The 27,709-nt window shown below is 39.4% G+C and overlaps 1 protein-coding gene across 2 annotated transcripts; it reads left to right on the forward strand.

Moving 5' to 3' along the window:
- Nucleotides 1-27,693, forward strand: LOC307154368 (neoverrucotoxin subunit beta-like). 2 transcript variants are annotated; one of them, XM_079864255.1, is made up of 7 exons: nt 1-138; nt 4,659-4,771; nt 4,881-4,977; nt 7,291-7,383; nt 8,604-10,334; nt 26,161-26,193; nt 26,408-27,693. In XM_079864255.1, exons 2-7 carry the CDS (start codon nt 4,682-4,684, stop codon nt 26,962-26,964), a joined length of 2,601 nt encoding a protein of 866 aa, XP_079720381.1. In that variant the 5' UTR covers nt 1-138; nt 4,659-4,681; the 3' UTR covers nt 26,965-27,693. The 2 variants fall into 2 exon arrangements, with proteins under 2 accessions (XP_079720381.1, XP_079720380.1); XM_079864254.1 differs by lacking the exon at nt 1-138 and adding an exon at nt 1,859-2,599.
- The last annotated feature ends 16 nt before the right edge of the window (nt 27,694-27,709 follow it).

Raw genomic sequence — 27,709 nt, forward strand, 5'->3', positions numbered from 1 at the left:
CCCCTCCAACCTTTCTTAACATTTCTGAGAACACTTTTTTCTGACAACACACTTTTTCATGAGACATTTCCTCAGTAGCAGAACTTAACTAGAACTACAGCCTCAGACTTCTTACCATATCAGGAACAGAGACTCCAGGTAAGATGTGATTTTAAAACAATATCAACAGGCAGTGTCAGTGTGTTTTGGAGTAAAGGTTAAGAGAAGGTTAATACAATGCTCAGCAAATCAATCTACATGTTCACTGAAAGAAAAAGTTAAAGCAAGTTTTCAGAGGATAGACATTAGTAATTGTGAAAATATTGTAATATCTCTGTAAAGCTGCTTTGAAACAATCTACATTGTTAAAAGCGCTATGTAAATGAAGATGACTTGACTTGACTTGAAACCATGAAGTTGAAACTCGAAATACTAAAAAGTGCAAAGTTGTATTTAACTATTATATTATCTTTTACCTTTTATATTACTGATATATATGTGTGTGTGTGTGTGTGTGTGTGTGTGTGTGTGTGTGTGTGTGTGTGTGTGTGTGTGTGTGTGTCCTGTGCTAGCAGAATGAGTCAGAATGTTAATTCTTCTTAATATCATTAATTCATCTTTCTCACTAGGATACGTACTAAAAACCTTTAAGCTGGCTATGATTACACCCCTTGTTAAAAAAACGCAACTTGATCGTACAGAATTAGTCAATTACAGGCTGATCTCAAATCTACCTTTTCTGTCAAAGATACTAGAAAGGCGGTATCCTCACAACTATGTTCCTTTTTAGAAAGAAATGATATCTGCGAGGATTTTCAGTCAGGATTTAGACCGTACCATAATAAATGGTAAAAAAAATTTAAACAATAAACCATTATAAATTATTTGCTCTTATCATCCGATCATGGTTGTATCTCTCTATTAGTGTTACTCGATCTTAGTGCTGCATTTGACACTATCGACCACAACATTCTTTTAAATAGACTCTGAAAATTATGTTGGCATTAGTGGAATTGCATTAGCATGATTTAAATCATACTTATCTGACCATTATCAGCAGGGGTTAAATTGGGATTTATTATGTGGGGGGGGTCTCCCTAGGGGGGTCCGGGGGTATGCCCCCCTCTGGAATTTTATTTGAAAAATAAACCATTTAATGACACTTTCTGGAGAGTTTTGTGCAAAGAAATAGAGAAATTGAGTCTTACATGATATGTGAAAAACTGCAAGGTTAAGAGCATATGCTTTGCATTGTTGTAGTATCAACAAGTATTAGGACATTTAGCATTTACATTACTGTTAATCAGTCATCACTTGATTACACATTGTATTACCCTGTTATGATACAGTGACCCATACAATGTGCCAAACATAATGTGCCACATGAAGAGACAGTGCAGCATATGACAGTAGCAACAGCTGAGAAGATTTGGGTCTGTGGTGACAAGGTCCACCTCACACAAACTTCCTTCTCCCATTCTCTCTCTTTACTAAAAGAAAAACCCACTCTAAATCCAGCATATCTGGAAAATTACAGTATTACAGACCACATTGCTAGAACTGCCCGGTCATGTAGATTTACCTTGTACAACATTAGGAGGATCAGGCCCTTCCTTTCAGAGCTACACAACTCCTTGTCGATGATGACGATCCATAACAACAGAGCCTAAACCAATGAGAACGCAGGACAGTGATGACGATACATAACAACAGAGCCTAAACCAATGAGAACGCGGGACAGTAATGACGATTCATAACAACAGAGCCTAAACCAATGAGAATGCAGGACAGTGATGACAATTCATAACAACACAGCCTTAAACCAATGAGAACACAGGACAGTGATGACAATTCATAACAACAGGGGGTAAACCAATGAGAACGCAGGACAGTGATGACGATACATAACAACACAGCCTAAACCAATGAGAACGCGGGACAGTTTTGACGATCCATAACAACAGAGCCTAAACCAATGAGAACGCAGGACAGTGATGACGATTCATAACAACACAGCCTAAACCAATGAGAACGCAGGACAGCGATGGCGATACATAACAACAGAGCTTAAACCAATGAGAACGCAGGACAGCGATGGCGATACATAACAACAGAGCTTAAACCAATTAGAACGCAGGACAGTTTTGACAAAACATAACAACAGAGCCTAAACCAATGAGAACGCAGGACAGTGATGACAATCCATAACAACAGAGCGTAAACCAATGAGAACGCAGGACAGTGATGGCGATCCATAACAACAGAGCGTAAACCAAACCCCGGCGAACAAATGGCTTTGGGGGATGTAACACCGCCAGTCTGCGACTTTCTAAATTCCCCACGGATTTCAGGACTCGGCGGTGGCGTCGCTACTGTTTTTGAAAACTCTTTTAAATGCAGAATGCTATCTATGGACATGTATTCCAGTTTTGAGGCCAAGTTGTAAAAAATTGACATCTTGGATCCTGTATTCTGTGTACTCGTCTACAGACCTCCCAAATTTAACAAGGATTTTATTCAACAATTTTCGGACTTCCTCTCTGGACTGGTGACTCGTGGTGATAGATTCCTCACTCTTGGGAATTTTATTATCCATGTATGCTGTCCATCAAAACTGCTGGTAAATGAATTTAGCTCACTCACTGAGTCACTAACCCTTGTACAGCACATCACTGATCCTACTCACAACAAGGGTCATACATTAGATCTGGTATTATTGTATGGTCTTTCTGTGTTCAATTTAGAGATTTTATATACTGGCATTTCTGACCATTATTCAATCATATTTGAGTCTGTGTCAACCTGCCCTCGCCCTACATACACTCAGCCTTTATGTAAAGCCCGGTCTATTCACTCGTCTACTGCCAATCTTTCTTCAGAATTATATTTAATGCATTTTTCAGATGGGTTAGAGTGAGGGTTAGGGTTAAGGTTAGGTGTCTCGTGTGCTCGGCCCGTTATGCCTCTTTATGGAGTTTCTTGTGTCGACTTCATGATCGTGTTTCATAAGCCCGTTCCCGGAGTGGAATGCACGTCTGTTAGATTCAGTTTATAACTTTATTTAGAGCTGGTGGTAATTGGTGATGGGTTTTTCACATGTTATTTAGTTTAGGATTAGTTAGGGTAGCAGTCAGAGGACCCGGAAGACTCACGGAGAACATTGTCTTTTGTTTTCGAACGGGAGGAAGGCAAGTGTTATTTCTCCGGTAGATATGTGGGTGCAGGGTAATCTTTTTGTTTGTTTTGTTACTTTCTTCTACCACCATGCTCTGCTTATGACAAATTATTCATTATTTAAATCATTTATAAATAAATAATTTATGCACCGTCACTGAATCTCTGTGGTCTTTATATGTTATGATGTTCCATTTTAATTCATTTGATGGGCTCGTAACAGTCACCAATGAAAATTAAAAACAGCTTTATTTCAAAAACAGGTTGTGTAACATGAACATTGTTTAACAAATTAATAAAAGAGACAGGGTGTAGCTACATCACAGGTGGCTTGAAAGACATGGGTAATATGGTTTATCCATTTTGCAACACGAACTGGAGGCAAGCAACAGTAATTTGTGGCTAGTTTGATATCAACAGAACTTAAAGATCTCCCTCTTTTCGTTGTCTTTCTTGCTACATTAAAGATGAAATGGTGACACTTCTGTTTTCGCACAGGCGCAGTGAGGGAAAACACACTGAGTTTAGGGCAATCGGTTCGTAGCTCTGCTTCAGCTGTGCGATTTAGTCACGAGGAGCAACCAAAATGTCTGACATGCCAGAAATTCATTCGACCATCCGATTGCCGGTCAGGAGAGGTTTATCGCCTCTCGTATCCCCCCCAAACACTGTGCGATTAACTACGCATGACAAAGCTGAAAATCGGCCCGACCCGAAAAAGAGTCGCACGAGTCAGATTTCGGCTCAAAATCGGACGAAGATTGCACAGTGTATGCAGTGACTGTGCCTTTTTGGTGAAGGGTCTGCAATTATGGAATAGTCTTCCTTTCCATGTGAGGTCATCTTCATCGCTAGCCATTTTTAAGTCTTCTTTAAAAACATATCTGTTTTCTTTGGCTTTGAATAGATCATGAAATGGGTTTTTGAAGCTGATATAATGTATGATGTTGTATTTAAAAAGAAAAAAGTTTATTCTTGCTTGATCTGTAAAGCACTTTGGGTCAACTTCGGTTGTATGCTATAAAAAATAAAGGTTGACTTGACTTGATCAGAGAAGGTTAGGAGAGGTTAGGAGGAGTCAGCAGGACTCATCAGTGGCATCTGGTCCCTGTAAAAACAACAAAAACAACTGTGAACCTGCTGAAATCAGGAGCAAATGGGGCTGCACAGTTTAGGGGGGAAATCTGGTTACATTCTGGTTAAAATTGCGATTTGACATTCACATTGTGCCTACTTGTAGGGTTGCACTATTTCATTATTATAAAATTACAGTATTTAAAAATAAATATAATATAGTAATTAAAATAATAATAATAATTTTACCTTTATTTTATAAGAAAAATGCAGGCAGCCTATACCTATAAATAATTAGAAAGGAACACTTAAGAAACAACAAACAAAGACTGAGAACAAAGTGTGACAGGGGAAACTAAGCAGAATATGACCATGACACTAAACAAGACAAGGTCGTGACAGGCATCTCCTTCACACTGACATTCAAACAGGTCTCCTTGTTGACGATTCCAAGATGGCGGCACTTTTGACGTACCTGAAGCAGCCAAGCTGCATCTACTGTACATATCTATGGTTGGCGACCCTAGCTGCGGTGAATGCACAGGTAAGTGTGCAAGTGTAACCAGATGTATTTCATGAGATTAAGGATAAAAAACCTTTGTGGAAGTTTTTTTTTTTAACTTTTTTTTTTTTAACTATTCCTTCAAAAATAGGAAGTGTTACAACCCAAACCTGATGAACTTCAGATTTTAAATAAAGACAACAGAGGACTTCATTTCTTAGCAGACGAAGGAAATAAAAAACATCCAGGTAAGATTGAAATGTTGTTACAAAATGTGAATGTGCTATCAAAAATATCACTGGACAGATTCAATATCATTTGAAGGAAAAATGTCTCGGGTTAGGTATATAACCTGGTTCCCTAAGAGGGGTTGGTAATGACATGTCCATAGTGTCAACACCATGACAGCATCTAGTTCCCATTTCAGGGAACCAAGTTACATGCGTAACCGGAAACGTTCCCTTTCGTAACTCAACGCTGTCATGGCATTGACACTATGGGAATGTCATTACCAACGCTGCCACACTGAGGAAGATTGTCTGCTCAACAAGGCTGTGTAATACTGGCACAGACAACTGTTGAATGCAAGCATGGCTTGGTAAACCCTGAAGGACCTGTGACCCTGGGGTTGTGCCCATGTCCAGACTGTAAATCCTGCGTAATGTGTGTGGAGAGGGCCAGCCGGCTGCAGCACAAACCTTACGTCAGGGCCCACCCCTAGATAGAGCTATAGAAGATGCTACACCCCTTGTGGATTTCCAGAGGCAAAGCCATTACGAGAGCCTCATAGGACAGAGCGATAGCATCTATAATCCAATGGGAAAGGCACTGCTTGGTGACTGTGTTACTAAAAGCAGACCAGAAAACAAGACTGGGGTAGCTGCAGGTCAGAGCACTGGGCGTGCAGAAAGGAGGTGTGTTTTGGAGGTGTGAATTGCTACAACAGAAACTAACCCTGCCGCACACCTTGGTCGACAGCTTTCGCGACCAATAATAGAGACCCTTCTACGCGCACCTACCATTCGGCATGCCCCAAACTTTCATAATGCTCATAACTCCAACCTGCAGATATCCACACTTGCAAAAGATTAGGAGAATGTACGCCACTGGCCCGACATAAATCCTAAGAGCCTGGATTGGTTATAGTAGATGCAGCCTCTCTGTTGCTATGGCGATTCATGCGGCGAAGGGAAGTACGACCTTGTTACAGGAGCTGGTTACAGGAGGTGTGCAAAATAGCTCTGATCATACCTGGGGCAAAGTCTACAGACAGGGCCTGCAGATCTCCTACTCTTTTGTCAATGTCAATGCAAATAGTAGAGCCACCTTAAAAGTGAGAAGCCTCTCTGAGGCTAACTCTAAGGGCTCAAATGGAGCCTCTAATAAAAACATTTTTTTTAAAAACTTTCCAGGACCACAGAAAGATCCTACAAAGGAACTCTGCAATTTTAGGTCATACAATTTTCTTGTAGTGGGAGCTCTGGAAGTCAAAAGTGTCTCAACATCCTCAGTTGAGAGAGCAGAATCTATGAGCTGTTACCTTTCAGGGACAAGACCCAAAGTTTCCAAATCTTCAGCCAGAAAGTAAATTGCCCTCTGGGAGAGCAGTTTGGTTTCTGCCAAAAGCAGGAACTGCTGTGCCTGCCTGAATAGGGGGTGCAAGCACAGCTCGCTCTGGTGATTGATGTAAGACACTCTATTGTAAGTTGCTTTGGATAAAAGCGTCTTTTAAATGTGTACATGCAAATAAAGCATTTTATATGATATAATTATAGTTAAAGTTTAAAGTTTAAATCTGTATTTCCAAAGACCATTTTTTTTGCCATGTGCTAGCTATGGCTTCAGTGCTTGCTTGACCCCATATTACTGCTTGCATCTTTATTTTAAAATGGATTTCTTCAGTATTAACTCTTTCCCCGCCATTGACGGAAATTTCTGGCATTTCGTGTTTTCACTGTTTTACAGTAGGGGGCACTATTATGCATCTTCTGAAAGAATACCGAATCTCCTGATCAAAACACAGGTGAAAAAGAAGCAGAAACATTCATTCATCAACATTAAATAGCGCATTAATCAAACTGCCTAATGTTACCGAATGAAAAGTCAACCCAGGACAAGCTATAGGACTGTGCAAGCTTTGAGGGTGTTGACTCAATCTACTCTATCCATCTATGTTTTGATCATCGTTCTGAATTAGATCTAGATGTAGTCTTTGACAAAAACTTTTTTTTGCTTTTTCAGCTTTTTGCTCAAATTGTTGCTTTTTTAACTTAAAAAGGAAATGCATAGAGCTAGAATAAAACCTTTTTGTTTTTTAAAGTAGAGGGTGTGCTCTTTATTTTGAAATGTTGCATGTTTGAGATATTCACACAACAAAATATTCTGGGATCATGAAAATTTTGTGAAAATGATCAAAAATGCTGGCAGTGGCTAGCAACTTTTTTTTAAAATGCTGACGGGTAAACAGTTAAACAGTATTCGTTACCATCAGATATAATTTTGTTAATATATGATAAATATTCTAAGTATAAATAATACCTTTTATTTGTTATTTACTGCAGCCCTGGCATCACAGACCATTGAAGTGGCAGCTCTAGGAAGACCTCTGTTTCCTGGAATGCTGTATGACTGCCGCAAGGATACCTTCATTCCAGGTGCTTTACAAACCTAAAATATATAAATAAATAAAAGTTTATTTTCCCCTCTTCATCAAATATTGCATCACTAATTACCAGTCCTTGTTTAACAACACTATAAAACCTGCATGTTTCTTCAACAGTAAATCACTTCCTCATACATCTATCTATAAATTACAGCAACGTCTGTCTGTCTGTCTGTCTGTCTGTGTGTGTGTGTGACCCTGTGTGTGTGTGTGTGTGTTATTCGCATATCTCTCGAACCGTTAGTCCGATGGATTTCAAACAGTTGTCTTGCTACAGGCACGAGTAAGTGCAGTGCCAAGTTTGACGTTGTTTGAATTAGAAATGCAAAAGATATTGTTAATATATATCGGTAAAAGAAGCACACACTTCACACTGAGTGAGCACAGCTGGCCCCTCCCCCTCTAACACTGACACTGAGTGAGCACAGCTGGCCCCTCCCCCTCTCACACTGACACTGAGTGAGCACAGCTGGCCACTCCCCCTCTCACACTGACACTGAGTGAGCACAACTGGCCACTCCCCAGGACCAGAGACAGAGAGGGTCGTAGAAAGCAGTGGATCTTAAGTAGTGTTTTCTACGAGTTCACTGTGTAGCCTGCTCCCTGAATCGTGTAGTTAAACTTTCCACATTTATTGTATGTCATTATGTCAGGATCAGTATTTGTTTTCTACCATGCACAAATAAAAATGTCACTGAACATTTGCTGTGTAATTGTAACAATGAGCACTCAAACACACCAAACTAACAATTACTAAAAACACACAAAAACTGATTTTGCACGGGCACTTTGCACTGCTCCCTAAATCGACGCGTTTATTCATTTGTGGATACTGAATCTGTAAGTCAGCTATGCTGTTTACTTCTGAATATTATATTTCATTCTGGTGCGCTTAACGTTATCGCTACTGTGTAATAGTAGCCTATGCTATTCACCAGCTAAACATATCCTATTCAATGCGTTCACTGTCTCTTTCACAGACATCATTTGTAGTAGCCTATGCACAAACTGTTTACTCAAGCATAGCGTTTTCTCGGAGTTCACTGTGTGCTTTCTATCATGCACAAATAAAAATGTCACTGAACTTTTGCTGTGTAATTGTAACAATGAGCACTCAAACACACCAAACCAACAATTACTAAAAACACACACAAAAACTGATTTGCACGGCCATTTTGCACTAGTAACTCTAAAAGTAATTTCTCATTTCAGGTGTCACTCTGTGGGATAAGACATCATTGAGAGAAGATTTGGACAGTCGTCCACAGCCCAGAACAGATGTGAAGTTCAGTAGCTCCGACTCTCTCTCTAGTAAGTCCAGTCTCCTGGATGTGAGTGCTTCCCTGAAGGCCAGCTTCTTGGCAGGGCTGGTGGAGGTGGGAGGATCTGCCAAGTTCCTGCGTGACACCAAATCCTCAAACCAACAGTCCAGAGTTACAATGTATTACAGTGAAACCTCTAGATTCGAACAGCTCAATATAACTCAGCTGGGAGTGGGACACATCACCTACCCTCAGGTCTTTGACCAGAAAACTGCAACTCATGTGATCACAGGTGTACTATACGGAGCTCAGGCCGTCATGGTGTTTGATCGGACATTTTCAGAAGAGGAAGACAAGCAGGAGATTGAGGGAGAACTGAATGTCATGGTCGAGAAGATTCCTCTATTTTCCATTAAGGGACAAGGAGCTGTAGATATGACAGATGCTCAAAAGAAAGTGGCTGAGAAGACTGCCTGCACATTTCATGGTGACGTCCGCCTTGAGCAGAACCCCACCACTTACATGCAGGCCCTAGAGGTGTACAAGAAGCTCCCCACTATACTGAAGGAGAATCCACAGAATGCAGTTCCAATAAAAGTCTGGCTCTATCCTCTTTCTCTACTGGATACAAAAGCAGCTCAGTTGGAGAGAGAAATTAGCACAAGTCTGGTTTCTAACACTGAAGATATAATAGAGGTGCTGGGAAAAGTACAGAGGACTTGCAACGACCTCTCCAGAAAACCACTGGTAAATGTTTTCAAAGACATCAAAGAGAGGCTCCGTTTATTTCAGGGCTCTCTTAGCACTTACGAAACGGTGCTCCTGAAAGAAGTGGCAAAGGTCTTGCCTGCTATACGAGGAGGAGAGATGGAGCAACAGTCATTGGAAGACATCCTGAAGATCCACTACAGCTCCCCCTTTAATGTTAGCATGCTTAACCAGTGGTTAGATCATGCAAAGGCTGAACTTAACCTCTTGAGTTCTCACACCAAGATGCTGGAGGGAATCAATACTGAAGACTCAAACAGTCTCAACACCATCCTCTTTAATCTTAATATTGATGTTGTGGTGTGCTTGACCTTCACATCTCTGAAGTATGAAGACCCAGATCTCTCAACCCTGAAGAAGTTTGTGGAATCTGATGAGTTTAAAGGGCTAAATGTGGGAATGAAATCACATTCTAGCACTTTAGCATCTGTCAAAAAGTGGTTCAACCATCCTGATGTCAGCTCAAAGATGAGAAAGAACTTATCTCTTTTCAGAAGTTTTTCAGAGGCTAATAAAGATGAAAAGAGATATCGATTCATTATTTCTGCCATCTCTGATCCCTCCAGTCCTGGCTCCTCTATCTATCTGTATGAATCAGGGAACCTGACGGACACACAGTTCCAGCCCGTGTCGAAGCCTCCTCCACCAGAAGTGATGAAGGTCCTGGAGCGTGGTGTGATCCTGAAACTGCAGAAGTCCCCAACTGGAGAAACTGTGCAGTTCAGAGTGGAGTACCAGCAGGTGAAAGCAGATTCTGGCGCTGAGGAACAGTGGATTATCATAAACACAGCTGATGAAGTCTTTAATCTGACTGGATTGGAGTCTGGAAAGCAGTACTCGATCCGCTACAGGATAGTGGGTAAAGTGGGAGTGAGTGAAGCCAGTGACACTATTGGCCCCATACCGTCTTCAGGTAAGTGTTATATGCACCTTCTTTTTTTTTTTTTTTTTTTGGATTAATCTTTATCTTTTAAAAAAATATATATTTCGCTTCATTCACAGTCAATGTTTGCATTGACAACCATATTTCCTAACATGTGTGGCTATAATTAAATGTGTAACATGTTGTAAAGTGTTTCCCACTTGACTGTATATATGAACATATTATTTCCTTTGTTCATGTTGTTACAAATAGTCCTTAAAGACGCAGAGTATATTATGTATTTGATGTCTAATGTAGGCTACTATACTTAATCATATGACATTCACAATAAACAATACAAAGCCTTGAACAAGTGACACGTACATTTATCTGTATAATAACCAATAGGACATTTGAAACCCTCTGGTGCTCCTCATTTGGGAGTCACTCTTATTCTCTTCGCGGTCAAAAGTGACCGGACGCCTGATATTGTTTTATTTAGTCAAATTTGTAAAATGTAAAATTGTATTTTGAGAGGATTTGATGGTAATTATTCATGTTTATGCAATAATTATGGTCCATTTATGCCATTGAAAATAATTTAAAAACAAATTCAAATTGTTTTGCATATTTTTTTACAAAATTTTCAAAGAGATCTTCAGATGTCCACTTGAGTGGACAGCATGCGGTTGGTTTAAACTGAAGATATACTGTATTAAATATAATACAATAATCGAACAGATAAAGTATGTGTATTTAACAAACTAATCAATACAATTATATCAAATCATGTGAAAACTATAAAATATATACAAAAAATATAAATGCAAAATATTGCAAAGGCTTCATACAACTTCATACAAGTTGCACTTCGCGTATCTTTGATATCAGAACATGAGGACGTGATTCCATCAGAATTTTCTACAGTCTGTCAAGGTACAACTGTGGAAACCACTCAGACGCTCCCTCCAGTGCACCAGAGTATGGAGATTTACCCTTATTAGCTGATAATTCTGATTATGTTCAAGATGGACATGCACATTTCTATCATAGCCCTCCTCTGAGAAAACCTAGCGATACATTTTTTTTTCAATCTCATCTGAAATGATCAGTGTTGGGGGTAATGTGTTACAAGTAACATGCATTACGTAATCAGATTTGTTTTAATGTTACGAGTATTGTATTGTAACATGCACTACCTAATCAGATTACTTTTTGATCTAACAATTAATTAACTACAAGTAATGTGCATTACGTAATCAGATTACTTTTTGATGTAACGAGTAAAGAAACTCCTTACAAGTAACATGCATTACGTAATCAGATTACTTTTTGATCTAACAAGTAATTAACTACAAGTAATGTGCATTACGTAATCAGATTACTTTTTGATGTAACGAGTAAAGAAACGCCTTACAAGTAACATGCATTACGTAATCAGATTACTTTTTGATGTTATGAGTAAAGAAACGCATCACTAGTAACATGCATTACGTAATCAGATTACTTTTTGATGTTATGAGTAAAGAAACGCATTACTAGTAACATGCATTACGTAATCAGATTACTTTTTGATGTTATGAGTAAAGAAACGCATTACTAGTAACATGCATTACGTAATCAGATTACTTTTTGATGTAACGAGTAAAGAAACGCCTTACAAGTAACATGCATTACGTAATCAGATTACTTTTTGATGTTATGAGTAAAGAAACGCATTACTAGTAACATGCATTACGTAATCAGATTACTTTTTGATGTTATGAGTAAAGAAACGCATCACTAGTAACATGCATTACGTAATCAGATTACTTTTTGATGTTATGAGTAAAGAAACGCATTACTAGTAACATGCATTACGTAATCAGATTACTTTTTGATGTTATGAGTAAAGAAACGCATTACTAGTAACATGCATTACGTAATCAGATTACTTTTTGATGTAACGAGTAAAGAAACGCCTTACAAGTAACATGCATTACGTAATCAGATTACTTTTTGATGTTATGAGTAAAGAAACGCATTACTAGTAACATGCATTACGTAATCAGATTACTTTTTGATGTAACGAGTAAAGAAACGCCTTACAAGTAACATGCATTATGTAATCAGATTACTTTTTGATGTTATGAGTAAAGAAACGCATTACTAGTAACATGCATTACGTAATCAGATTACTTTTTGATGTAACGAGTAAAGAAACGCCTTACAAGTAACATGCATTACGTAATCAGATTACTTTTTGATGTTATGAGTAAGGAAACGCATTACAAGTAACATGCATTACATAATCAATTACTTTTTGATGTTATGAGTAATAAATCGCATTACAATAACGTGCATTACAAAATCAGATTACCTTTTGATCTAACAAGTAATACATTAATTTTAATAATAATTTGTTACATTTATATAGCGCTTTTTCTGAGACCTCAAAGCGCTTTACATAGAAGGGGGGAATCTCCTCAACCACCACCAATGTGCAGCATCCACTTGGATGATGCGACGGCAGCCATATTGCGCCAGAACGCCCACCACACACCAGCTTACTGGTGGAGAGGAGACAGAGATGAAGCCAATCAGTATATGGGGATGATTAGGAGGCCATGATAGACAGAGGCCAAGGGGCAAATTTGGCCAGGATGCCGGGGTTACACCCCTACTCTTTTTCGAAGGACATCCTGGGATTTTTAATGACCACAGAGAGTCAGGACCTCAGTTTAACGTCTCATCCGAAGGACGGTGCTCTTTTGGCAGTATAGTGTCCCTGCCACTACACTGGGGCATTAGGACCCACACAGACCACAGGGTGAGCACCCCCTGCTGGCCTCACTTAACACCTCTTCCAGCAGCAACCTGGTTTTCTCAGGAGGTCTCCCATCCAGGTACTAACCAGGCTCAGCCCTGCTTAGCTTCAGTGGGCAACCAGTCTTGGGCTACAGGGTGATATGGCTGCTGATGATGACATTACAAGTGTCATACATTATGTAACCACATGACTTTTTTCGATGTCAAGGAAAATTACATTCTAATAATACAAATACATTTATTTACAGTAAAAAAATCACTGCAGATTAAGTTTTTAAGTTTTAAATTTCAAAAACAATATTCACATTATAATTATGAATTGTAGCTGAAATATAGCAATTGATGCATGATGTCCACTACAGTGGACATGTGATTAATCAGAGTTTTCTCTCAATCTAAAATCAAAACTTGGAAAATTTTACTGTGATATGACTCATTAGATATTGCTTGATGCTGCAATATATATTTATTTTATTTTTTTACCTACAAGAGTCTCCTAGGATAGAAGGAATGGGTGGATATTCCGGAGCAACTTTGCATGTCTGACTGACCCTTGGCCATCTTGGTTTGGAGGGGGAAAAATCGAAACACAATGGCTTGCCACTTGGTTGCAATTTATAGGATGATGCACCAGGGTGCAATGAAGAGGTTGATGTGCAACTTTGCCATAAAAACCCGTGCAAATTGAAGAAAATGCTTTTTTAATAGCTGTCCACTGTAGAGACTAGGCCTTTTAAATAAATATTTGAAGGCAGATTAGCACCATCTGTTGTAATTTCATGGTGTTACCACAAGATGCCTGTATAGGTCTCTATTGGCGCTTTTCCACTGCATGGTACGGCTCAGTTCGGCTCGGTACGGTTCGACTCGGCGCGGAACGGTTCGGCTCGCTTCGCTTTTCCACTGCGTGGTACGACTCGACTCGACTCGGTACGGCACGGTTCAGTTCGCTTTAGCTCGGTTGCTTTTCCACTGCAGTTAGTACCGCTTCAAAGCTGGTGGGACTGATCGTTATAGTTGCCGTCTCTACTACCATGACACCATCATATTAAATGCAAATTTTTCATTCCGTGTTGCCCCATCCGCTCCTCTGCAACCAACGAGAGGAACGTCTGCACCTCGTCCACTGACCACGATTCAGCCATTTATTTTTTTTAAGTTTATACTCTTTTTTTTGAAGCAAATACTTTTAAAACAGGTGCTACAGCGTTGGCTGTTGTCTACTGGCTATTTAAATCTAGCGGGTTTAGTGTCTCGTGTCGTAAATACAATGACGCTGGAAGTGACGATTGTGTCTGACCAATCAGTGATCTGCAGTGTTTTCACGTCACATTTTAGTATCGGTACAGTACGCTTGGAACCTCAACAGAGGTGGTACCATTTAAAGCGAGCCGAAGCGAGCCGTACCGTACCGTACCATGCAGTGGAAATGCGTCATAAGTGAGCCGTACTGAACCGAGCCGTCCCGTACCATGCAGTGGAAAAGCGCCAAAGCGTGCCATACCGAACCGAGCCGTCCCGTACCATGCAGTGGAAAAGCGCCAAAGCGTGCCGTACCGAACCGAGCCGTACCGTACCATGCAGTGGAAAAGCGCCAAAGCGTGCCGTACCGAACCGAGCCGTACCGTACCATGCAGTGGAAAAGCGCCAAAGCCTGCCGTACCGAACCGAGCCGTACCATACCATGCAGTGGAAAAGCGGCAAAGCGTGCCGTACCGAACCGAGCCGTACCGTACCATGCAGTGGAAAAGCGCCAAAGCGTGCCGTACCGAACCGAGCCGTACCGTACCATGCAGTGGAAAAGCGCCATATGGAGAGGCTTGTGAACTCTCTAGTAGTTTTTGGACAAAATTACTTACTTTTAAGATGTGGATTTGAATGTTTTTTTTTGTTTTGTTTTTTTTAAGAAATTCTCAAATAATACTTTTTTATATTGTTGTTTTAGAGTTTCACCCCTTCATTGCTGAGCACTTTTTTTCTGCATCGTGGCCGATTTGTAGATTGAACAAATGGTACAAATGTGGTTTTGTCGATTTCACATTCATTTCCTATGGTCGGTCATTTTTGATCGAAGAGCACAAGTGTGACTACATTTTTTATGACCACTTAGCCTGCTCAAACCATGCCCTCAATTTTTTGTGTGTTCCACATTCCAAATACCATAAAAGTCACCAAGTTTTGCACCATTCCGATGAAGCTGTGGTTTTTAAAAAATAATTAAATAAAAAAATGTAACTAAAACAGACCAAAGAGCACCAGATGATATAGCTGACATAAAAATAAAATAAATAAATAAACAACAACAATCATAATCAAAACACAAACACAAAAACAAATAATCAACTTAAAACACAAAAACTGTTGATTCTCAAAAAAAAATTTTTGCTAATAATTTACTCACCCCGATGTCATCCAAGATATCCATGTCTTTCTTTCTTCAGTCAAAAAGAAATTAAGGTTTTTGAGGAAAACATTCCAGGATTTTTCTTCATATAATGGACTTCAATGGCAACCAACGGTTTGAAGGTCCAAATGTCCGTCTCAATGCAGCTTCAAAGTATCGACACGATCCCAGTCGAGAAATAAGAGTCTTATCCAGCGAAACGATCGGTCATTTTCACAAAAAAAAAAAAAAATTAATTATAATATATACTTTTTAACCACAAATGCTCGTCATGTACCATCGTGTACCAGATGCGGCACGTATTACGTCATCACGTTGGAAAGGTCACAAAAAAAAAAAAAAAAAAAAAAAAATTAAAACAAAGATGTCAGACAATTCTAACCTCTCTGAACCGGAGTACACAGACAAATAACTTAGATGACGTGACGCGTGACCTTTCCAACGTGATGATGTAATACGTGGCACTTCTCAGAGATGGTACACGACGAGCATTTGTGGTTAAAAAATATATAATTTTTTTTTTTTTTTAGAAAATGACCAATCGTTTCGCTAGAAGTCAAGTCAAGTTATCTTCATTTATATAGCGCTTTTAACAATGTAGATTGTTTCAAAGCAGCTTTACAGAGATAAGCGTATAATTTAAGGTAACAGAGATTGTTTTGGCTTTATAGCGGTTCTTTAATAAAGTTATTTTCCAGCTAAAAAGTTAGTTTTGATTGATTTGCTTCCGTCACAACGATCATTTGTTATTAAATTAGGGGCCGCTAAGACGACACCATTCTCTCTACAGACTTTAAACGCGAACCTGTGAGAAACACTGATGGCGTTCACATGCGCATTAAGAATTGGTTCTATAGTTATGTGCGTTTGAATATATGTGCGCAGGTTTGTAATTCCCTACAAGCCAAGCCTAAACAAAGTACTGGTGTTTCCTTATAAATTTTGATACAGAATTTTATTTTATTTTATCACTTCTGGGTAGGTACGCAAAACGAATTTCCCGAAAACGCTTTATCTGTAGAGTGGTAAAGGGATCCTCCATAGGGAGAGACTAGTTGGCACTTCAGCACTGCGTTGTCATCGGGATGAAAGACACCAAAAATAGCGTAGATGCCATTCTTCTTATGATGTAACGAGTACATCAGGATTTATGGGAAGTGTTCCCGGTTCCAGCTGACCTAATCTATGCAGCCTAACATTGAATTATAGAAGTCTATAATGTATTATGTGAATGCTAGGTCAAAGAGATGTGTCTTTAATCTGGCTTTGAACTGACAGAGTGTGTCTGCTTCCCGGACAATGTTAGGAAGGCTGTTCCAGAGTTTTGGTGCTAAATAGGAAAAGGATCTACCGCCAGCAGTCGATTTTGATATTCTAGGTATTATCAACTGGCCGGAATTTTGAGATCGCAATAGACGTGAAGGACTATAATGCGTTAAGAGCTCGCTCAAGTATTTAATTTTTATAAATAAAAATTTATACAATGTTTAATAGGGAGCCAATGCAGTTTTGACAGAACCGGGCTAATATAGTCATACTTCCTGGTTCTGGTAAGAACTCGAGCTGCTGCGTTTTGAACCAGCTGTAGTTTGTTTATTAAGCGTGCAGGGCAACCACCCAGTAGAGCATTACAATAATCTAGCCTTGAGGTCATGAACGCATGAACTAACTGTTCTGCATTTGTCAATGAGAGCATATGGCGTAATTTAGATATATTTTTAAGATGGAAAAATGCAGTTTTACAGACACTAGACACGTGACTTTCAAATGAAAGGTTGGTATCAAATGGCGCTTTTCCATTACCAGTACCAGCTCAACTCGACTCGCCACGCCTCGGCTCAGTTCAGCTCGGCTCGCATTTCGCTCCGTTTTTCCATTGCAGATAGTACCTCCACAATAGTACCTGGTCGTCATAGCGACGCCGCAGGAACTGCCGTGACTTAATCTTCTACGCGACACACACCCGCTACCCACACACACAGGACAATGGAGGAAATCGAGTGTATGCTGTTTTTGGATGTTTTTGTTTTCGCTGTTTTTATCCAGGATACATTGCGCGTGCAATGATGACGCAGTGAATAGTGACGATTCTCTCTGACCAATCAATTCAATTCAATTCAATTCAAATTTATTTGTATAGCGCTTTTCACAATACATATTGTTTCAAAGCAGCTTTACAGAAAGTGCATTTCAGAAATGTACATTGAGAAATACAGTTAGTTAATCATGTATTGATTTAGGGCATAAACATCTCCAGCGTCGAGTCGTCTCTTCACAGGCGCCGAGTCGTCTCTGCACGGGTGTTGGAGAATCTGTAGTTTCCATGAGAGGCTGGATACAAACTGGAGCTGACGATCTGTATTTACCTCGGGACTAGCGTCCCAAGATAACAACAGAAAAGCATATGGGAAATAATTAGCGTAGCTGCTGTTCGCAATATTAATGCATTCAATCTGATTCAACTGTAGTATAAAATGTAAGTATTATGTGAATGCCTGGCTGAAGAGATGCGTCTTTAATCTAGTTTTAAACTGGGACAGCGAGTCTGAGCCTCGAACAATATCAGGAAGGCCATTCCAGAGTTTAGGAGCTAAATGTGAAAACGCTCTCCCTCCTTTGGTGGACTTAGATATCATAGGAATGACCAGAAGCCTCGAATTTAGTGATCTTAAAGAGCGCGATGGATTATAGGGCGATGGAAGTTCCGTTAAATACACGGGAGCTAAACCATTTAGGGCTTTATAGGTCAGTAGCAATACTTTGTAATTGATACGGAACTTTATAGGTAACCAATGTAGAGACGACAGAATTGGTGTTATATGATCATATTTTCTTGATCTAGTAAGAACTCTAGCGGCGGCATTTTGGACTAACTGTAGCTTGTTTATTGAGGATGCAGGACAACCAGCTAATAAAGCATTACAGTAATCTAGTCTCGAGGTCATGAATGCATGAACTAACTTTTCTGCATCAGAAACTGATAGCATGTTACGTAGCTTAGCAATGTTTCTAAGGTGGAAAAAGGCTGTTCTTGTAACATATGAAATATGATTTTCAAAAGACAAGTTGCGGTCTAATATAACACCCAGGTCTTTTACTGTAGAGGATAAAGTAACAGGACACCCTTCTAAATTAAAGTTGTATTGTAAGAGGTTTTGTGGGCAGTTTTTTGGACTAATAAGTAATACCTCCGTTTTATCTGAATTTAATAGCAGAAAATTACATGTCATCCAGTATTTTTTTATATCTTTAACACACTCTGTTAATTTAGATAATTTAGCGTTTTCATCTGGTCGTGATGAAATATATAATTGAGTGTCATCAGCATAACAGTGGAAATTAATTCCAATCAGCAGTCTGCCGTGTTTTCACGTCACATTTTAGAATCGCCTCAGCTCGCTCAGAACCTCGCTGGAGGTGGTACGAAAAAAAGTACCTGGAAGCGGGTACAAGGTACAACTTTTACACAGTGGAAAACCAAACAAAGGCGAGTCGAGTCGAGCCGAGCCGAGCCGAGGCGAGCTGGTACTGTGTAGTGGAAAAGCGCCAAAAGAGCACACCCAGGTTCCTAACCGACGACGAAGACTTAACAGAGCAGCCATCAAGTGTTAGACAGTATTCTAGGTTATTACGTGAGGAAGTTTTTTGTCCAATAAGTAGAAACTCTGTTTTTTCAGAATTTAGAAGTAGGAAATTACGAGTCATCCAATTTTTTATATCAGCTGTGCACTCCGTTAATTTTGTGAATTGGTAAGTTTCGTTAGGTTTTGAAGAAATATAGAGCTGAGTATCGTCAGCATAACAGTGAAAGCTAATGCCATGTTTCCTAATGATATCTCCTAATGGTAGCATGTACAGAGTGAACAGCAGCGGTCCTAGTACTGAGCCTTGTGGTACGCCATACTGAACTTGTGATCGATGAGACATCTCTTCATTTACTGTATTGTAGGGGTGGTGTGGCGCAATGGATAAGACACATGCCTTTGGTGTGAGAGACCCGGGTTTGAATCCACTGTGAGACACCAATGTGTCCCTGAGCAAGACACTTAACCCCTAGTTGCTCCAGAGGTGTGCGACCTCTGACATATATAGCAATTGTAAGTCGCTTTGGATAAAAGCGTCAGCTAAATGAATAAATGTAAATGTAAATGTAAATTTACTGCTACAAACTGATAACGGTCAGATAAGTATGATTTAAACCATGCTAGTGCAATTCCACTAATGCCAACATAGTTTTCTAGTCTATTTAAAAGAATGTTGTGGTCGATGGTGTCAAACGCAGCACTAAGATCGAGTAACACTAATAGAGAGATACAACCACGATCGGATGATAAGAGCAAATCATTTGTGACTCTAACGAGAGCTGTCTCGGTACTATGGTACGGTCTAAATCCTGACTGGAAATCCTCACAGATATCATTTCTTTCAAGAAAGGAACACAGTTGTGGAGATACTGCCTTTTCTAGTATCTTTGACAGAAAAGGTAGATTCGAGATCGGCCTGTAATTGACTAATTCTGTAGGATCAAGTTGCGTTTTTTTAACAAGCGGTTTAATCATAGCCAGCTTCAAGTTTTTGGTACGTATCCTAGAGACAAAGACGAATTAATGATATTAAGAAGAGGATCTATGACCTCTGGAAGCATCTCTTTCAGTAGCTTAGTCGGTATAGGGTCTAACATACATGTTGTCGATTTAAATGATTTAACGAGTTTGCAAAATTCTTCCTCTCCTATAGACCCTTTTACAGTTGGTAAACATGGTGACGTATTTGTGTGGGCGGGGCTTAGCTGGAGGCAGAAAGATCCCTCTGGCCGCTTCACTAACGTTAGTTTGCCAGTTTGTTAGCTTGTTTTTTTAACAATGACTGGAGAAAATCCAATTTTATCTTAATGTGCAAGGTCACTCACTGTCCAGGACCGCGACTGTTATTTGCAAAAGTTAATTTTAACGGATGGAACCAGATTGGCTGACCCGGGCCGTACACGCTTACTCAATGGATGGATGATCTGACAGGATTAACGTTAACGCTACCCCCGGTTGAGTGGCCTGACTTCTAAACCTAACATTACCCGATAGAGAAACTGAGGACATAAATCTTTAGATGCCTATAACTATGTGATGAATGAATGGTCATGTAAAGACTTGTCTGGTATGATCCGCAGTTCTGCCTAGCCAGCACCAAGAAGACGACAATGTAAAGAGTGACACTACGGTGCAATTTTAAAGATGTGGATATTTTCTAGAAATAAAAATTCCAGATAAAATTTCCAGATACAGCATACTCATTTTTCATCAATTCTTGTACCCAACAACACAACAAGATGACATTTAATAATAAAAATAATAATTTAAGCTCCTTATTATGTAGCCGAATCTGTGCTGGTTTGTATTGGCCGCCTCCAGTTTTCCCTTTGTTTTGCCTCCAGCTAGCGCCGTGACGTAACTGTGACGTCGGCGCAAAAGGGGTCTATAGCAATAAATGAATAAAATATTTCCTCAGGGAGACTACAATGCACTGCCTGATGCGATACTGTAGTAGACGGTTGCATAGTTATAATTTTCTCCCTGATATTATCAATCTTATAAGTGAAGAAGTTCATAAAGTCATTACTGCTGTGTTGCTTGGACACTTCTGTGTTTGAAGCTTTCTTTTTCGTTAGTTTAGCCACTGTTTCAAATAAAATTCTAGAATTAGGTTTATTTTATTCTAATAGGGTTGTAAAATAAGCAGATCTAGCAGCTTTTAAAGCCTCTCTGTATGTAATCGAGCTCACTTTCCATGAAATGCGAAATACCTCTAGTTTTGTTTTCTTCCAGTTGCGCTCCATTTTTCTGGCTGCTCTCTTAAGGGCCCGAGTGTGCTCGTTGTACCACGGCGTTGGACTTTTTTCTTTAATCTTCTTTAAGCGCAACGGAGCAACTGTGTCTAAAGTGCTGGAAAAGAGAGAGTTAAACGTTTCTGTTGCAATATCGAGTTCTTCTAAGCTATCCGGGATGCTGAGATGATGAAACTGATCAGGAAGATTATTAATAAAGCAATCTTTAGTAGCAGAAGTGATAGGTCTCACATATTTGTAACACGGAGTCGGCTTTGCAGCCTTGGCTAAATGAAGTTTACACGAGACTAGATAATGATCTGAGATGTCATCGCTCTGCTGCAGAATTTCAACGGCATCCACATCTATTCCATGTGATAATATTAGATCTAGAGTATGATTACGACGATGAGTAGGTCCTGACACGTGTTGTCTAACTCCAATTGAATTTACAATGTCTTTAAATGCCAATCCCAATGCATCTTTTTCATTATCGATGTGTATATTAAAATCACCAACAATTAGTACTTTATCTGCAGTCAATATTAATTCTGATAGAAAGTCCGCAAATTCTTTGATAAAGTCTGTATGGTGCCCTGGTGGCCTGTATACAGTAGCCAGCACAAATCTCAAACGTGATTTATCATTTATACTATATATTTTTACATTAAGCACCAACGCTTCAAAAGAAGTATATTTAAAACTTGATTTATTAGTGGTTTTGAAACTATTACTATAAATTACAGCAACACCACCCCCTTTGCGTTTCAGACGAGGCTCATGTTTATAACAGTAATCTTGCGGGGTGGATTCATTTAAAGTAATGTAATCGTTTGGTTTTAGCCAGGTTTCTGTCAAACACAGCACATCTAGGTTATTATCTGAAATCATATCATTAACAATGGGTGCTTTTGAAGTAAGCGATCGAATATTCAGCAACCCAAGCTTTAGCATTTGCTCATCTGTATTATAGCTGTTTTTTATTTGTTGAACATCAATTTAATTTTTAACCTTAGATAGGTTTAAACATTTTTTGGATTTCCAAGGTCGGGGAACAGACACAGTCTCTATATGATGATAGCTAGGTGAAAGAGGCTCTATGTGATGGGATTTATCTGACCTTGGTGACGCGAGGCCGCTAGCAGACGGTTGGTTTAGCCAGTCTGTCTGCTTCCTGACCTGAGCCCCAGATTGTCATGTTTGAGCTCTAAGACTATGTGCCATATTACTAGAGAGAAGAGCAGCACCATCCCAGGAGGGATGAATACCATCTCTTTTCAACAGGTCAGGTTTGCCCCAAAAACTTTTCCAATTGTCTATGAATTCTATATTATGTTGCGGACACCACTTAGACAGCCAACCGTTAAGCGAACATAATCTACTAACTATCTCATCACTCCTGCGAACAGGAAGGGGGCCAGAGCAAATTACAGTCCTTGACATCGTACTTGCGAGTTCACACACCTCTTTAATATTAATTTTGGTGATCTCCGACTGGCGGAGTCAAACATCATTTGTGCCGACATGAATAATGATCTTAGAGAATTTACGATTAGCATTAGCCAGCACTTTTAAATTTGCTTTGATGTCAGGCGCTCTGGCTCCCGGCAAACATGTGACTATGGTGGCTGGTGTCTCTATTTTCACGTTCCGTGTGATCGAATCGCCAATAACTAGGGCACAATCATTCTCAGTGGGTGTTTCACTGAGCGGGGCAAATCGATTTGTTATGGTAATTGGAACGGAAGAGTGGTTTTTAGATCCGCGACTAGAGCGATCCCTCACTGTCACCCATTTGCCCGGCTGCACGGGCTCTACTTCAGCCGGAACCACGCCATGTAAAGAGTTCACTATGCTATGCGCATCCAAATCATCTAAAGCACTAGCACTTTTACTATCCTCAATTAATGTTTGGATGCGTGTTTCTAATTCTGAAATCTTCTCTGTCAACCTAACTGTCTCCTTGCATTTATCACATATAAATCCTATATTGCCAGCAGAGAAGCCTATGCTAAACATGTGACATGAAGTGCAGGTGACAATAACAGGACAAGACATTACTCACCGTGTTTGTTGACTGATTCTTACTCACCTGAGCTTTTATGAACTCAAAGCCGCGAGCGCGTGAGAAAAAATAAATAAAAATAGCTGAGCGCACGGGTGGCGCGTTAACAGGCTAGCGAATTACTAGCGTGTTGTGCTAGTAGTGACGGAACACTTACATTTGTACTATGCAAATTATGTGCATTTTAGGTACTTTTAGTGTGAAATCATATTTATTTTGTCCATCAAAAGTGTGCTTTCACTTTAATTGAGCGTGAGCTCAATGGTGAATGAAAAATAGACTCGGCGCCGAAACCCTCAGCTTCACTACAGATCACGCGCTGCTCCTGCTCGCGGTGTGTGAATGCACTTGAACATGCACGCACGCCGAAAAAATTCGCGCTGCTCGCAGGTGCGGTCTGAAACGGCCGTAATTCACAAGGTTTCCTACATGTGCGTTCCGTGTGCACGTGTGATACTGATGTTGCGCGATGCTAATCATGCGGCGCCCGAGTTGAGCTTGTGCTTCAGAAAATGTAGCTTCAGCTTGTGTGGACGCTACCGCACTACTTGATCAACAAAAGAGCTTCGCTACTGAAAAGCTATTTGATTCAGAAAACAGTGACGCTACCACCATGCTATTGAGAAATGTAGTTAAGCTAGTAACGTCACTACTTGTAGCGACGCTACTGCCCAACACTGAAAGAAACCTCATTGCTTGACTTGCTACTCTCTGCTGACTCAGACGACGACATCTTCCGATCCTACGTCGGCCACCGTAGCTTCTCATTCGAGTTTGCAATTTGAGAGAAAGGCCGTGAGTTACTGACTGTTTGCAATTCGCAAATCTCACCACTAGATGCCGCTAAAAATCACACACTGCACCTTTAATAATAAACATTATTAATGCAAAGCATGCAGAAGTTCATTGCAAAGGAAATAATCCTACTAAAACCCTTCTGCTCTCTTGCTCCAGTTTCTCTAATTGGAAACTCCCACCACCATTTCTACTAGTGCTTAACCGAACCCTCTGAGCGTCCCATACGCTCGTATAACACCAAAACACAACAGAAATTCACAAAAGACATCATTTTTATTCGCTCGCTGTTATCCTAATCTTTAGAATCCATACTGCGACTGTGACACATCGTCATATGAACGACTTTTGGTGGCGCTTTTGACATTTTCACAATAAATAAATGATTGTGATTACACTTGTCAGTCTGTTATGTTTTTCTTCATAACGTTACATAGTTTGAAGAAATGGTTATGTGTTAGGCGTAGCGGCCAAATCCAACGGGTCAAAACATCTTTTTAATGCTATATTGTTTCTAAAATTGTAATTTTCCAAATTCCGCCACATCTCTGTTCATTACGTTTGATGCTGTTTAAATTATAAAAAGGGTATGTTTAGGTAAAAGGAAAATTATACAGATATCTTTATGCTATGAAAGATTTGTAAATATGTGACGTCCTGTAGCTGTAAAAACATAATAATATTTTGTTTAAATGTTGCAGATACGTCCACATTATACATTTTAGCATCTATCTACATGTACAAAAAAACATAAATTTTTGTGTCTCTGAAAATTACTTATTAATACCTACATATTAACAATGGGACCAGGCTGTTCAATGATGAAATGAGAAAGATGAGAACAGATTCAATATTTTAGCAGATTAAATCTTAATATACTGTAAGAATTAGTTCACATCATGACAGCAATATTACAGACAACACAACTCACCGTATTCTCTGTTGTCAGTATGTTGCAAATACATAAATAATTAAACTAGTATATCTGACATTAAATCCCCATACTCTGTAACTTTAAGTAGACACTATTTATTACAGCAATGCATTTGTGAACATGAAGGAAACTTTAAATATTTACTGTTAAAATCACACATTTAAATACTGCTGATTCTATTGATACCAAAAGTTGAATGAATATCTGATAACAATATCTTTAAGAATGTAAGAGATATGATTTAGTGATATTAGCATTTAAAACCAAACGTCAATGATGCATTTTTATGATTTTAATAATTTTAATAATTAGAACTAAAATGTGGCTTTCATGTATTCACAGAAATTCTCATAATAAGCAGTACATTTACATTTAGTCATTTAGCAGACGCTTTTGTCCAAAGCGACTTACAAATTAGGACTAAATTAAGCGAGTCATTGTGAAGAGGCAAAAAACAACGCAAGAAGTGCTCAAAAAACCAAGTGCAGGCATTGTTCAGAGTAGCATAAGCCCGATAAGCGAGGATTTAAAGGAAAAGGAAAGATTTTTTTATGAGGTTAAGTGCTCACGGAAGAGATGGGTTTTCAGCTGTCTTTTGAATGTTGCCAGGGACATGTTTGAACTGCTCATCCACACAGTCCAGACCACATTCACTCAGCCATTCTATCCGGGGTTTGGGGCTTTCAGTAGAATGATTAAAATAATTGAGCATCAGACATGTATTGATCAATTGAAAAAGAATAAAAAGGAGGTTGAGGTTTAATCCAAGTCTTATAAAGCAATATGATTACTTTGTATATGATTAATATGATTAACCATATTCCCTCTGATCATATCTGTGCTCAGTTCTACAGAAGCCAAATCAAATATGGTGACGTGTCAGTAATATCAAACCCTCAACAGTGGTTGTGTCAGGATCTGGGCTCAGTAAACAGCAGAGACATCTCTAAATATCTTCTGTGTTGGAGGATTTCTGCATGTGTTAGCAATGAATGCAGGATCACTTTCTCTGGACATGATAATCACACTCTTCATGTCTGTTGATTTCCACAGATGTTCCCGAGACCAGGTGCGACTTCCTTCAATGTAAGTCAGAAAACAAGCAGAGAAACTCACTGAGTGTGTTCATGTTCTTCCTGGAGAAGCTGAAAGAAAACACGACAGAAGAGTTTTAGAGTTGATCATGTGAATGATGATTAAACTGCACTGAGACACTGCTGATATACTGAACATGAAGAGTTCAGAGACATTAGAAGATCAGATTCATAATTCCTGATTGTGATGTGTTTTACTCCATCAGATTTCCAGCCGTTCACTCTGGATCTGTACACAGCGGAAAGGTACCTCGTTGTGTCTGAGGAGAACAGAGTGATTACTAGCACTCACACAACGCTTCAGCGGTATCCCCATATTCCAGAGAGATTTGATTTGCCTCAGGTGTTGTGTAGAGAGAGTGTGACAGGACGCTCTTACTGGGAGATTGAGTGGCGTGGTGTTGAGTGGACTGGTGATGGTGTGTTTATATCAGTGTCATATAAGAGCATCAGCAGGAAGGGATCTGGTAATGAGAGTCGGTTTGGATATAATGATCAGTCCTGGAGTTTGTTCTGCTCTCCCTCCAGATACTCATTCTGGCACAATGGCATAGAGACTAAACTCCCTGTAAAGCCCATCAGTCGTAGAGTAGGAGTGTATGTGGATCACAGTGCAGGAACACTGTCCTTCTACAGCGTCGACGGAGACACACTGATCCTCCTCCACATAGAGAACACCACATTCACTCAGCCGCTCTATCCGGGGTTTTTTGTTAGTTATGAATCATCAGTGAAACTGTTGATGAATGAGAATAGCCTGTAGAGAGATTCTACCCATAATGCTTTGAGCTTCATGATAAATCAGTAACAGTGAGATCTTACAGAGTCTCTTATTTCCTCTTCATTACATTAATAACACAGCTGAACTTCTGCCACTGAAATATCATGTCAGAATAACTGTGTAATAAACCCTCATATAGACATCGGTGTGTGTGACGGTGTGTATCTGTGCTTTTCTCAAGCTCTGTTTGTGTTGATGAAGATCAGCTTCATTTAGTTTCACATCAATCATCTATAAATCATGCAGAAGTGGGATTTGTTAAACGTATTTTAATCCAGGTGTATTTCATGGGTTCAAGCACTGAAGCCGCTGCAACATTATTATATTTGCAGTGTTTAAACATTAACTCTAAACATGTCTGGGCGTCTGAGACTGTAAGTCATTAAGATCTCAAGCGTGGAAATAAACTGGTAACACTTTATAATAACGTTCAGTTGTAAGTCATTAATAAGTGGTTAGTTAATGAAGAACTAATCATTTACAAAACATTCATAAATGATTAGCAAGTGAATATACTAACATTTTATGTATGTTTTGTACATTTCGTTACAAGTCATTTACAAGTGATTAGTAAATGCTTAACTAATCATTTATGAAACATGACCATGGGTTTCATAAATGTTTAATAAATGATGTTACTTTTTTGGTATGTTTTGCTGCACTGCACTTTAAGATAAATGTTTCCTCACATAAACCTCTGTTTACACCTGTAAGTTCAGTTCTAAGT

The sequence above is a fragment of the Squalius cephalus genome (assembly GCF_949319135.1).
Source record: "Squalius cephalus genome assembly, chromosome: 2".
NCBI lineage: Eukaryota > Metazoa > Chordata > Actinopteri > Cypriniformes > Leuciscidae > Squalius > Squalius cephalus.

Bases quoted from the DNA above. Each gene is read 5' to 3' on its own strand.
- LOC307154368 (XM_079864254.1), top strand. From the start codon at position 2,578: ATGCTGTCCATCAAAACTGCTG. The intron at 4,978-7,290 runs GTAAGATTGAAA...TATTTACTGCAG, and splicing joins AGGAAATAAAAAACATCCAG to CCCTGGCATCACAGACCATT. The intron at 7,384-8,603 runs GTGCTTTACAAA...TTCTCATTTCAG, and splicing joins CAAGGATACCTTCATTCCAG to GTGTCACTCTGTGGGATAAG.